Raw genomic sequence first — 14,576 nt, 5'->3', positions numbered from 1 at the left:
CCCGCCGCCTAGCCAGGCAGCCTGCCTTCCTGGTGTGACAGTACTGGTACAGGGAAAAAATAGATTTGTAAAGGCATTATTATGCTCAAACCGCGCCAGGTCCCTGGGTGAAAGTCTATCTTGAACTTTCCAAATGACACCAGAAGCAGTTTTGGTTGCATTTCCAAAAATATTGAACTGCACAGCCGTAGTTCGCCAAAAGCAATACTGAACATGCACGACACCTTAGCATGTGTGGCTCAAGGTGTATCTGGTAAGAGCACAAGCATTAAGCTTTTCATTGACTTGAGATTTCCTTTTTTTCATTTTGACACCAGTTTTACGACTTCAGGAAAGTCGCTGTAAACACATCGGTGGCTCAGTTTCTGCATTTAACAAGTGTTACTGGCTGCTGGGAATTGGAGGTGGTTGGGGATTTACTCTACAGGAAATAATTCTGTGTGATGTGGACCGGTGGGACTGCAGCTCTGAAATGATGGCAACATTTACTAAAAAACTCTGGAAAGAAAACCCCAACCCTTCATTTTAATATATTGTCCATTTTCACGTTGTGTTTGAGGGAAATTTTAAATCTGTACAGTAATTTCCTGCAGTCAAACCCCACTGTGACATTTAGCCACGCATGTCAGCTACAGGCTCAGTTAAACAGATCACTAGATCACTACACGGCTTTGTTGCTGCTTGTGGCCTTTGATGCCTGATATATTCTCTCACATCGAAGCGAGTGTATCTTGGCTTGTTTAAGTGCCTATTTTTGCCTTCCTTAGCTCTGACAGTAGTTTACTTCAGATGGCTGAGAAAACCAGAGGCCCGCAGGATGTCCCCCCCGACTCTTCTCCTGATGAAAATGAATTTCCTTTCGGATATCCCACTAGCATTTGTGAGGATGTGCCTCATCAGAAGTACCTGTGCAGCAACTGCAATAACGTTCTGAAGAAAGCCCTGCAAACGCTCTGTGGGCATCGGTACTGCTCAGCCTGCCTCGCCTGGATCGTACGGTAGGTCCTTGCTGCAGAGGGTCTCACTGCTGTGGCAGAGTCTGTGGCTGTCCTGAGAGCTTTGTCGTGCCGCTGTGCTCCTGTGGATGAGGCTGTGGCTGCCAGGCTCCCTGGACTGCAGTCATTTTGCTGCCTGGAAATGCTCACCTGTGATGGACTGCAGACTGCGGGAAGGCTGGATTGCCAGATGTTCAGTTTGTCTATCTGTAGATGTGAGATGATGATTCTGATTTAACCCCAAAGAAGGCTGACTTAACACTTTTCACTGTCCTTTGGTACGCGGTGTTGTAGGATTTTAATAAACATTAGAGGTTTATTTTTAGTAACTCGGCTGGGTCACTGCACGTTAAGGTGCTGCTGCCATTAGTGACAAGCAATGACAGCCACAGTCCTGGAGAACCTGAAAATCAGGAGCTGGACAGGGATTTGCTTTGATTGATTAGCTGCTTCTATCCTGCTTTTTCTTTTGACAACTACACCTTGATGCAGAGCCTTTGGAAAAGGGTATGTCTGCTAGGCAGGTGAGAGGTGAGATTGCAGCACAGTGCCGCGAATATGAGCTGACTTTAGCTCTGGTGTTTGGGAAAACAGCAGCTGTCAGTATGTCTAAAGCAGTGTCTAAAGTACGTCTAAAGCCCATCACTGTGCTTCCCCGTAGGTGTTGTTTCTAGGCTGCTCTGGGTGTGCCAGCCTGTGCAGTCCCGGCTCTAATCGCAGCGTGGGGCGCCTGAGGAGCTGACTCAGTGCGCTGCCCGCATGTGATTGGAAGTTCACTGCGTAATAATGTAAAAATGTGTTGTACTTAATATATTTGACCAACTTACGTAACTCCATTACTGTAAATCTAGAACAAAGCCCCTTAATGAAGGAACATAAGCTGTAAATTCAGAAAACCATCAGCAGGACATAACCTTAGATTGTTACATCTTCCCATTAGGGTCTTACAGCCCAAACGGGAAACTGGCTCAGACAAGCTCTGAGGGATGGATGCTTTTCTGATGAACTTCTCTGTGTTAGTTCATTATTTGCCTGGATGATAAACAGTGCTGGCAATGAAATACGTCTCTAGTAAAGTGGATTTTTTTTTTTTGCTTCCCTGTATAAAATTCTGGGCTAAACATTTTGAGAGTAGATCAAAATCCGTTTTAGCTGCAGTAGGGTGTTAACTCTCTAGAACTCAATTCTGCACTGGTTCTACTGTATCTTTGTGATCTGAAGTCTGTATATCTATCTTGGGAAAATGAAGATTTTCTGTGTTTTAAAAACTTTAGTTTTCATATTATCTTTCCTACATGCTTTTTTTTCTGATTAATGAGATAAAGAGGTTCCCATCTTCATTCTTTTTATGATCCAGGCTGCTATTATTTTGTTGAAATGCAGATAAGGTTTATGAGCGTAGTCCTAGTCTTGAGGAATAAAACAGCAGCGTTTCTTTGATGTCAGCATGTTCAAGAACTGGCCCTTTAATGAACAAGGACTGTGGGTACTGAGTGAAAATTACTATTTCCGTGCTTTTGTTTGTGTCAGTCTATATAGTGAAGACCTCCTAAACTACAGTGCAGCAACTGATTGTTACTTCATTCTTCTTTCTTTTTGCCAGAAACAATAAAAATGCGATTTGCCAGAAGTGTAGAGAGGAAGATCCCAGCACTTTAAGTGAGGGAAGCCTCTTGGCAGAAGAACGGGTGAGTTGTAGTTCACAGTTCATTAATTTATCATTAGCCATCCTCTGAGCTACTCTGGGCTACATTGGACTGTAATAACACAAAATGTGAGAGCAGCTGATGTTTACACATTTTAAGCTATGCTTTAGTTGTTTGGATTTCCTGCAATTTTTGGTTTAAAAAAGTATAATGACAGCCTTAGGACTTCCCAAGTCTGTCAGGTTCTGCAACATGAAATCTCATACTCTCTATATAATTTTTTGTTGTCTCAAAGTAACTGGTGCTTTCCTACTCGTAATAATGTGTCTTACTGTTACTTACTATCCTTGGTAAGTATCCTAGTGGATTTTCCAAATCATGGTTCTCTGTACCCTTCAAACATGTTACAAACAGGTAGAGCATCTCTAAGAAAAAAAAATGCTAGAGTTCAGCTAGCAGGCTCACTTGCCTAGAAAGCGCTTTGACAGCCAGCATGTCTGGAGAAAATAGTGGAAAACATGGAGCAGAACATAATAATTGATAAAAACTCTGCTCTGGCAAATGTTTAACCTGTACTTTTAATGGTGCCGTTCTCTTTTGCTGTTACGTGATTTTCCAGGCAGAACGCTGCACTATTCTTTGCCTTGAATACAAATGGAGCCCCAGGGCTCTGTCCCAGCTTGTCTTTTTCCCTCCTTTCTGTTTACATGCAGGAAGACCAAGACACACACATTCTGTCTATGGAAAAATGAAACCCAAGAGGCAGTTGGCAGTGAGGTGAAAGACCACGTTTAGGAATTACCCAAAGCAAAATAACGAATCTGCAGTTGATGCTGAACTTGGTATTATCTCAGAAGAAAAACCAAAAGATCTTCAATTCTGCAATGAATTTCCCAGTAACAGAATTTCACACATCATGTAACTACAAATAGCAGAACTAAACCCTTACAAACTTCTTATTCTGTGTTGACTGTCGGTTCTCTTACGACTTTGGGATTTCTCTGCTGTGGGATTCTCACTTAGTCTGCTGGGACTTTCTGCAAAATCCGTGGGTGGGTGCTTGTAAACAGGGCCCCGCTCTTGCAAACTGATCTGCCTGGGTGGGTTCTTACGCCTGTGGAGAGTCCAGATGAAGTCAGTCACCACGAAGGCGTGAGGATCTGCCTCTGTGGATCAGCTTACAACAAACAAACAGAGTTTGTAAACAACACAAATAGTGAAGATAATTTAGCAAGTTTATTCTTTTAATCTCATCCTGATAATCCGTTTTACCTTTGCTGTGGTTTTACTTAATGTTTGTTTCCTATGCTGTCTGTTTATGTGTTTATATTTTAAATAAGATAACTACCCTAGGAAACAGAAAGTCCTGTCAGGATGTGCCTTAGCTTATCCCATGATCTATTTCTGTGGTCACTCCCATCCCTTCCCTGTTACACTTTGAATTTATGGTCCTTTCCCACTCAGCATAGACTTCGAGTCTTGTCATGGTGCTGTCATCAGTATCAGTTACTGAGCATCTGCATCCGTCACTGAAATCAGTCAGAGGAGCGGGGAATTCTCTCAAGCCTCTGCTCACAGCCTGTCTGCTGTCACTCATGGACCTGGCTTAGGGGACAGCTCTCTGCTCTGAACTGAACACAGACCGCCTCGTGGCTCTCCCCTCTGGCTGTGTCGGAGCAACTGGAGGTGCTGGCTCAGCTGCAAAGACCCAGCCTTAGCTGGAGAGAAAAAAATCAAACTGCTGGATTAATCCTGGAAAGCTTTTGGTCAGGTTGATCTCTTTGTTAATCTTGTTGCCAGCCTGAAGCCGTAAAATACAGGTCGTGCAGGGCAGAGCGCCAAGGAGGAGGGAGTGCGTCTGGCGGTGCTTTTGGGGTGGGACATGGCAGGGGACCTCCACTTGTGTCACAGCCAGCTCTGGGGCAGGCCTGAGTGCCACCACAGCCACCCGTGATCAACATCAGCAGCACCTGCACCAACATCTTCCTTCAAAACAACTAAACTGAAAGAGGGGAGGTGTGCAATTGCGACATATCGAGTCAGGGAGAAATATTTTCTGTTTCCTTCTGTTTAACCCAGACCACTTCTACATCAGTGAGAGTCATCTCATTTACTGTGTGAGGGTCTGACTCAGGTCCCTAAAGAAGTTCTGCGCAAATTCAGGTTCCCAGATAAGGGGGCAGAGGGTCAGGTGAATATTTCAAAGCAGTGACCTGTGCAGGTAAAAGATGAGGATTTTCTGCCTTATTTTTTACCAGAATAGCGTCCATAATGACTTAGCAACTACAAGTGTGAAACAAAAAGCACGGGGAATGCATATAGCAGTAAGAAACTTATGCACTGCTGGGACTGTCCCTGTACTTAAATATATTTTAAATTATCTATTTTGTAATGTCAGGAAATTCCTTGAGTTTTTCTTTTATGATACAGAGGGAAAAAGCCACCATGTGCCTGATAACTTGAATTTCTTTTCTTTGATTTTGCTCACAAATTGGACTGGAATGTTTTAGAGGATGGGGCTGGTATGCTTTCCCTAATTGTCCAGTGATTGTCAGCTTATTACATGAACTGTTCCATATATGCAGATGGAGCCATGCGTGTACAACTAAGTGATTATTTCTTCATTCCTTGATTGTGAAGTCATTTGCACTTTGTGAGCAAAGTTGTGGACGTTGCTTGCAGGTTAAGATTAGGAGACAAGTATCTATGAGACTCTGCCTGCAGAAATATATCTCATTGTTACCCTCCGTAGTGCTGGCTGTGCTGCTTTTGTGTGATTTAATATGACAAACGCAGGTAAGTACAAACATCTTGCATCTAGGCAAAAAAAAATTAAAATTTAGCAGAGCTTGTTCTTCTGTCAGTACACCTGTTTAGAATGTGCAAGATGTAATACTAAAAGTGTAGTGTTTCACAATTTACATGAAAATTGCACAATTTTTCGTGGCTGGCATCACAAAAAAACAATCACCGCGTAGCGCAAAAAATCCCGCTCGCATATGGTTTGCGTTTCTTTAGTACACAGTGCCGCACTAAATGGAAACAGTCATGGCCTGAGCAGAGTCCTCTCAGTGCAGAGCGCTGTCAAGTGCGCTGTGCAGCGTTTAGGAGGTGTTAATGACCCCGATAATGAAATGCACTCATTAAGAGCAGCGCATGGCAGCACCCTGGAGTCAGGGTCCTGTCAGCACATTCGTTGCCTGTGACGTATTTCAGGCTTCTGTGAAAAGAAGCTTAAAATAATAGCTGTAGCTGGCCAGGCATATTTTCAGTAAATTTATGTCACGTCAAACAGTTTACTTTTGAACCATAAGAAAGAAATGGTTTCATAATTATTTGGGCTTCTGCTACACTACGAGTAACTTGCTACGTTAGAGAGTCTTAGGGCAGTACCGTCGATTTTTAAAAAATCGGATTCTTAACGAGATAGAAGACCTTATTGCTATGTCAGAAATGCGTGCTGGAGTACTTTCTGACCAGTGTTTTTTTTCCTTACCTTTTGGTCTTTACTTTTCAGGCTTTTGGTGATGCTGCCATTAATAAAGAGATCTCTGAACTCAAAGTACACTGTGTGACCCTTGGATGCAGTTGGTCTGGTATCATGAAAAATTTTGAAGTACGTTTAATGGCAAATTGTTTAAATTAAGTAATTAACATGTGCTCTTACTTGATTGGGGACAGAAAGACAGTCAAACTAGGTTCTCAGGAAACAACAGATTAATGCAACATCATTAAAATCACTGAAGGTATCGTGATTTCCAGCAACAGAGTATCTAAAAACATGCCGTTAGCTTTAGTAGGGCTTTGACCAAATCCAGAATATTCAGTGGGTTTATTCATTATTTAAATACAAGGATGCTCCAAGCAGGTTTTGGCTGACCAGAATATTTCAGGCTCTGGGATATTCATATGGGCAATGTCCCTAGTACGTTTTCATAAGAGAAATAATTTCTTCCTGCATAATTGACTCCTATTGATTGAATGTATTCATCATTCCTTTCAGACTGATGTGAAATGCCCCAGGTGAAGTATTTAAATGGACAAGATTTATGAATCAGCCGTGTAAATTAGGATAATGAAAAGATACAGATAATTCTTATACTAATGCAGCTCTATTTTGGTCTCCTGGTGGGGGAACAGAGGGTGTTTCTGCATTTATTGCAGGCAGTCTGCTCTGTACGTTTTATCACTGTGTATGAGAAAAGCATCCAAGATACTGCTGCCTTTTCTTTGCTATTTTAGCACAAAATTTCTGTTTGAGTATATTTCTCTCTAAGGAAAGATCTACTCAGGTTGCTTCACTTCATAGTTTTGAGAATTGGAGCCTCTCTCAGCATGAATACACATTGATTTGAATACACGAGTTGGGCATGTGATTGAAATTGGCATTTCTGAGCCTCTTCTGTAGGGGACAGCCATCTCCCTTTAAAGGCAAAATCAGTTGTGACATGGTGCCTACAGAAGCTTTGGTAAGAGGTCAGAGTAAAAGGTTTTTACTGAAGTACTGTGGGTTTTAAGAATCTGAAAGTAGACCTGTTGGATGGAGTCATGAAAGAAGTAATGCTGCCATTTTCCCTTGCTGAGACCAGAGGATGCAAACAGCGAAAAGGAAACATATTAAAAGTTATTTTGAATATAGGTAAGAGTTGTGTCCTAACTGTTGCACGGAAGGTGTGAGTTATCCACTTTTTGATGCTGTGCAGACTAACCATATTCATCCTACCAGCCAGAGCAGGACGGTCTCAGTGGTCAAAAAACTCCCAACCACCCCCCCTCTCCCCCCACAAAAAAAACCCAAGGTAAAAGGTCGGGACTCTTTCATACAAGGAAAAAAAATGGGACCAGGATCATGGTATTTTCAAACAAAATCACTAGAGAGGGAGATCTCATGTCTGAAGTTATCACATGTTTTTTGTTTGTAATTTAATTAAGAAAAAAGCCCCGGGAAGGTTGATGATTTTTTTGCCAGTAATCTCAGTAACATTGTGGAGTGGGACTTTACTCAAACTTAGAAGAAACGCAAAGCAAAGATCGAGGCTGGCAGAATGGAGGCTATTTGTGGGTGAACGCGTTCCTGCGGTTTACTTTTTCGCTCATAACTTTTTACTTCCAGGACCATCAGACTTTATGTGAATACGCTTTAATCCCGTGTCACACTGGTTGTGGGCACGTGGTCATGAGAAAGAAACTTGCGGATCACTTGGAAAATGGATGTGTTAATAATGTGGCGATGTGTCAGAAGTGTAAGCAGAGCTTATCCAGCAGTGAGTACCAAGTAAGACCCTTTCTCTGCTTCAAACAAGGGCTTGATAGCAATGTTTTAGTAATCTATCACGATATTTTTCATCCTGATTTCACAAATACTGTTACACTTGGAGAATTTTTAGTTTTGAGTTTGCTAGTTTTTCCATGCGTGTCTCAGAGGGAAAAATGAGCGGTATTTGATAGTCTGCTTGTGATGTTACAACAGGGAGGAAAACACCCTTGTGCTCACCCAGGGCCTGGGCAGCCCATGTTTTAGCTCCTGTCTCAAAGCTGATGCCTTTGTTTTGTACAAGATGTAGTTGATCTTCGAGCTTCTAAGTTTATGTTACTAAACCTATTGCATTCTTTCTTAAAAGTAGTTATTTTCTCAGTTGATGCTTAAATGTATGATAGCAGAGCAATGTTACACATTACATTTGCAGATTTAAAGTGACTTTATGGATTCATTTTTAACTTAAATAAAAGGTGCTCTTTTATTTTTTTCACCCATTTTTGTAGATGCAGCATGGTACAAATTCTGGGAGCGGTCTGAGGGCATAAAGTGAGCTAATAGAAACTGTTCTGTGTTGCTGAAGAAGGAAAGGGTGTGGTGGGGGAGATGAAAAATGATAGAAAATTGCCTCTTCTTATACAAGTTACAGGGTATATCTTCTACAAGAAGATCTAGAAGAGGTGTACATATATTCAGTGGCACACTTCTCAGCTTCATGGTGGAAGTGCATCATCTGGTTTTTAGGATGTTTTATGATTAAAAACTCCTGCAGCAAACCAGTAGCAGCGTGAATGAGAGATGTGCCGCGCCTGCTAACACTGCTCTGGGGGGTTGACTTGAAAGCTCTGAAAATGTTCTCGCCCCAGCCCCAATAACGTCTGACCCCATGCGCTCTAAAGCGTTGGGCAACGCTTTTTTGGGGTGTAGCAGCGTGAATATTGTTCCCTACAGATGATTTAAAGAGAGTAACTGCCAGCCTTGGTGTTTTGTCCTGGAATGGAGGCACAGTGGGGTGAGACCTACGTGGCAGGAGGGTTGTTGTGAATATCTCAGAAGTGTAGCCCCAAGTAAGTAGGAGTGGAGAGCTTTGCGTGTTGTAGCTGGCACAGATCCGTGCCTTTCCAAATACGGAGCTGTGGGGTTTACTCAACAGGGGGGTAACAGTCCCTCTGGAGTAAGAAAAAGATGCTTTTGCTAAATCATGCTTTTCAGGTAGCTCTTGCATGTGCCATTCATATCTTACTAACTCTTACAGAGAGAGAAGAATATCTGGACCCAGGCACATTTAAACCTGTGCTAAATCCAGCGTGTGTTTCAGAGACACCGTAAATACCAGAAAGTGGCAACACTTAATCCCTTTCTGCCTCCTGCAAGAGCAGTAGGCGGGCTGGAGGAGGAAACCTGAGCTGTGTGAGTGTTCTCTGAGCACCTTTCTCTTTTCAGAGGTCTGTGATACCACAGATCCACCTCAGCGGGTTTCATTTTCCTGCAGTGAAGAACTGTTTTCCTCCCACTCATTCCGGTTAGCTATCATCTTAATTAATTTTTTTTTAGTTAGGAAACCTTGGCAACAAAGCAGGGGATTGGCCTTGAGATGTTGACTTTTCTCTGCCTGCCTTAGTTAGTATTTGCAAAATTGGAATTTTGCTGGTTACATGATCTGCTTTGTTAAACTTGCACGTACATGACATTTGAATTTTGATTATTTGTATGTATTCCATGTCAAGAAATCAGCGTTTTGAAGGAGTCAAAGAGCAGAAAGGAAAAAATAAAGGCATAGTTTGTGCAACAGCTAAGCTGTAGAGTCTTAAAAAAGGAGCTAGAGAGTGAGAAAACCTGTGGCTGTTTTTCTGAGAACTGAAAGGGAAACCTCAGGGCTCTTTACAGGGAGACTTGAAGGTTGCTGGAATGGCTTTATCAAAAAATTTCTAGACTGCGGCAGGAAACGTACTGACGTGCAAAGGTGTTTGTAAGGATTAAAGAAAGCCCCCCTCCAAACAGTATGCATTGAAAGCCGACGGCTGCTGTGTTAAATACCCCTATTGCCGTTGCATGAAGCCATGGCAGGAGGATTACTCCAGGATTACTTGGAGCCAGAAACGGCAGGAAGTCTCGTGTTCGTGGTAACGCGTTCTGCATTAGCACATCGTGATGGAAAGTTTGGCCTCCAGCCTTCAAAATGTTAATACGCAGGATGCAAAAAGGGCCTGTACATTAAGCAAACTACATGAAGTCAGTGCAAGAAGGGTTTATATTTGGGTTTCCTGTATATTTGCTTTCTGTTCTCTAACCCACCTGCCTGTCGTGGTGTGTGTGTGCATACGAGGGGGTGTATGCACGTAACTGTGGCTTGAACTGAGCAAGACTTGTACGTTGCCAATCTTGGATCAGATTTCCCTGGGTGAATTTGCAAAGTCTGTGAGCAGTTTCCGAAAGCTCTGGGCCTGGTAAGCGGAAGATCAGACTTTGTACTTTCACTTACCAGGTATCAGCATGTGGAGATCCACCACGGAACACGCCTGTAGGCTGGGGAGAGTAAATCAGCTCAGAGGCTTGGCTTGAGAAACCTCTGAGCCTGCACTTCGTTGTGCAGGGACGGCAGCACTCACTTCTAGCAGATGTGGTTTAGTCCCAAATTTCTGACTGTTATTTCCTGTGAAAAGGGAGCCAGAGAGCTCTGCAGCCTGTTGTGTAGGGTGGGAGCTCTCTGACAGGGGTGCAGAATTTGCAGCGTGTGTTATGTGCTCCTGGGGAAGTTATCCTTCCTTCCTTTACTCTTCCTTAAATTCACACCTTGCAAGAAGAAAGCAAGAAACTTACTGTAAACTTTTTGTTCCATAACACAGAATTCCTGGTAGAAAAGCCTCCCAAATCCCCAAGCTTCTTTAAACAGGAATAGCGCTCCCAAACACGAGTTTTATTTCAAAGACTCCTAGGTGAAGATGCTCAATGATTTTAATAATGCACTGATTTTTTTTCTGCTTGTTTTAATGACAGGAACATTCATGTGAAGGCAGTTTATGTAAGGAACAAAACCATGTGCAAACAGGAACACCATCAAAGGAAAAAGTAGGTAAAAGATGAGTGAATGCACTACAGCTTCAATTCATAATAATATCCCTTGCTCATTTAGATTAAATAAACATCTTCAGATACGGCAGTTGCATCTGGGCACTTTTTACATCCCAGCATAGCTCTGCTGACTGCCTTTTCTTCCCTGCTCCCACAATTAACTCTGTTAAATGATCTTCTCAATTTATCTTATAAAAATAGGGAAATGGATTTTTTTTCCTTTCAAATATTCAGGGAGACCCACAACAGCAAAAGAAGAATATGCTGTATAACAGCGTATTTGAAGAAACGTATTTTTGGTTGTGAAGGGGATTAAATGCGAACGTGAGTCAGAGCTTTCATTCTGACAGATCCAGTCTTTCTTGGGATGTCCTGCACGACGTGGTTCTTCTGCGCATCCTCTAAGAGCAGGAAGAGGGTCAGAGTGGCTGTGTGTCCGGTGTTCCCCACCGCGACGGGCCGCTTTGCTTATTGACATCTTATTTATGAGACGTTGTTCCCAGGGGATTGCTGGGGTTTGTTAAATTATGTTGTGTCATTATGGAGTCGGTTAGATGGACACTTAATCGCTGGGCTGCTCATTTACTGATGGATTTTGAAAGTCGATTGGACACTGTAAGCTGCAGTAATGCCTTGATTTGAATTAATTTGATTTATACCTGCTGGGATTGTGGCCTAGGTACTTGTAGGTAAAGCAAAGAATCCCTTTCAATTGGTATTTGATTATTTTATTTCCTCTTTTTTTTTTTTTTTTCCGATAGAGCCCTTCTACACTCTTAACCGACAAGGATGGGTGTCGTTTTTCTGAAGTCGGCTGTTCGTTTAGGGTGAGTGAAATGCTGCCTTCAGGAAGGTCTCACATGGTTTGCAGCTCAGCGCCGTGCCTTTAGTCCGGCCAGCCCTTGTGTTCAAGGTAGCAGGCCTCGATTTAAATGTACCTCTAGGAAAAGAGAGAAAGCCTACCCACTTCTAGTAGACCGGCAGAGGTGATGTAGGAACCACCACAGTTACACAGTGTGTGTAAGGGGCGGTTCAGCCAGCGGTACTCCGTACCCTGCACTGTGCGTTCCTCGATTTGGCCCCAGGCCAGTTACGGTAGTTGTACAAAGAGTGTATTGACAATATCTTCTCCTTACAGGGAAGCAACGAGAAGATAAAGGAGCATGAAAAAACTGCAGTTGGGGCCCACATGCTGCTTCTGCTGCAGCACATAAAGCAGCTGAAGGCAAGCTTGTGCTCTGCTGCCAAAGCTGCAGATGGTTTCATCCCACAGTCAAAGCTGAATGCGAATGGCACGGGAGAGAGCACCTCCGATCCGCAGGTCCTAGCGGGGCTGGAAATCAACAGGGATCTGGAAGTAGACTGTTTTCCTGGAACATCTCCTTCCCAGGATGAGTCTGTTCTGCAACAACTTGTGAGGGAGAAAGTGATCTCTGAGCTAGAAAATAAGCTGCATGTGTTTGAGAATATTGTGGCAGTGCTCAATAAAGAGGTGGAGACCTCCAACTTGGAAATCACAGCCTTTCGGAGACAGAGGGAACTTGATCAAAATATAATACAAGGCCTTGAACTGAAGGTAAATCGTTATGATAAGTGTTGTCTGTGTGCTATAGGTAACAAATATTTACATGAGAGACTGGGACAGGGACGGGTACATGAATTTGAGCTGTGAAGTGTTGAGTTCTGGACATATCTACAGGATCCTTTTGGTGTTTTGGATAAATTTTCCAATGGGCATCTCTAATATTTGTTACCTAAATCTGCGTTTAGGCACCTGAGAGCTTTGAATGTTCAGAGTTTGCCATGATGAGGCTGTGAACAAGCAAGAGAGTTGTTTAATTGACTGATCCTCTTAAAGCAGCCTTATCCCTGGAAGACCACACAATCCAGTTTTTTGCCTTATGTGCTGACACATAACTGTCACTTAAACCAGGAGGCCCTCCAGAACATGAGGGCTCCAGAACAATGAGAACTCGTTTGCTTTTTCCAGATTGCAGAGTTGCACCGGTGCCTGCTGCAGAAGGATGCAGGCCTGAGCAGTCTCCATAAGAGTCTTCTGTTCTCTGAGCAAGCTTCCTACGATGGAGTCTTTCTGTGGAAGATAACGGATGTTGGCAGGAAGTTACAAGACTCTGTGACTGGAAGAACAGTCAGTTTGTATTCACCAGGTAAAACACGGGACGTATGCGTGTTAGTAAAACCCAGTCCTTTGGAAAAGCCACAGATTTCTCTGGAACGGGGCTTCTTTCTGCTCACATGGACAGGAGGTCCTTTAGAATAGCTCCTTAAACTAAGATGCTGTTTGTGCAAAGACCTCGTCCTCCTGCCTGTAATTCAGGGCAGCTGTGATGTGCTTTTACACAGCGTTGTGTTCTGTTCTGTGCCTTTTGGGATTTGTTCTCCGACGCAGCTACTTGCAGTGAAATCTGCTGTATCTGTCTCGTTTAACCCATGGCTTGGTGCCTGAAGGTACAGAGTAGCTTTCTGCTGCAGTTATCTCCCATGTGAGAAGTAATTCGATTAGGTAAAATATGCTTTTGTGGCTAATAACACGTAATTTTCGCTGAGACATGAGGCACTAAAGGACTCCAACCACTAGATTTTCATTGCTTATAATCTCCAGGGTGTGCTGCTTCGTCTGTTCTCATCTCGGTCGTAGCAAATCACGTCATACCCTGTTTTCCTGTGTGCCAGAACGTTCATTATGTCTTCCCTTCGAAGGAGGCTTTGCTAATGAAGAGTTCTGATTTTCAGCTTTCTACACTGCAAAGTATGGCTACAAGGTCTGCCTGAGGGTTTATCTGAACGGGGACGGGACTGGAAAAGGAACCCACGTGTCCCTATTCTTTGTTGTCATGAAAGGAGACTATGATGCTTTGCTCCCGTGGCCTTTCAGGCACAAGGTAAGAAGTGGCAACCTTTTTTTCTCTCTTACAGTTTGTGTTTAATTATTGATGGAGCACTCAGCTGCTTTTGCAGCACGTTTGCACTTCTGCCTCTGATATTTTCTGATTTTTCAGTTCAGTAACTCATCATTGCCGCACTGTTTTTTTCAGGTTACATTTATGTTGCTTGACCAAAATAACAGGGAACATATTATTGATGCATTTCGCCCGGACTTGACTTCTGCTTCGTTTCAGAGACCGGTGAATGATATGAATGTTGCAAGTGGCTGTCCCATGTTCCTTCCTTTGTCCAAATTACAGTCACCTAAATATGCCTACGTGAAAGAAGACACACTTTTCCTTAAATGCATTATAGAAACAAATTAGTGAATCTTGAATTACAAGTGTCTGTAGATCACCTGCTGAATTTCATTAGTTTGCAAGAAAAAAAACCCAAACCATCAGCTTGAGACTTTGTATTTTCACGTGCACAAAAAAGCCAGAGAGCCTGAGCCTGTGCTCCACCGCATCGATCAACATCCCCTGAAGATCTGCCTGCTAGAGCTGGCTGCTGCTGAGCGTGCCCAGTATTCCCCCAGTGCCCCACGGAGCCTGCTAGTGCCCACGAGAATGCTGGTGATTTCATCAAAACAGCCGATACTCCCGCTTTGGATGCAGATTACAGTCACCTCCCTCCACCCCAGATGTGTCTGTGGAAAAA

At 43.1% G+C, this 14,576-nt stretch overlaps 1 protein-coding gene across 1 annotated transcript; it reads left to right on the top strand.

Moving 5' to 3' along the window:
- Positions 1 to 317: 317 nt before the first annotated feature.
- TRAF1 (TNF receptor-associated factor 1) lies at positions 318 to 14,242 on the top strand (the record flags this gene model as incomplete). Its single annotated transcript, XM_009870600.1, has 11 exons — positions 318 to 453; positions 768 to 998; positions 2,599 to 2,683; positions 6,159 to 6,257; positions 7,755 to 7,916; positions 11,732 to 11,797; positions 12,109 to 12,229; positions 12,272 to 12,546; positions 12,961 to 13,138; positions 13,725 to 13,873; positions 14,027 to 14,242. Coding segments are annotated over 11 exons (1,718 nt in total), but the record flags the coding sequence as incomplete, so codon positions are not given.
- Between the last annotated feature and the right edge of the window lie 334 nt (positions 14,243 to 14,576).

This window comes from Apaloderma vittatum, unplaced genomic scaffold (genome assembly GCF_000703405.1).
Source record: "Apaloderma vittatum isolate BGI_N311 unplaced genomic scaffold, ASM70340v1 scaffold30825, whole genome shotgun sequence".
Classification (NCBI taxonomy): Eukaryota; Metazoa; Chordata; class Aves; order Trogoniformes; family Trogonidae; genus Apaloderma; species Apaloderma vittatum.
Note: the sequence above shows the minus strand (reverse complement) of the source record. Positions and strands in the feature narration are given on the sequence as shown.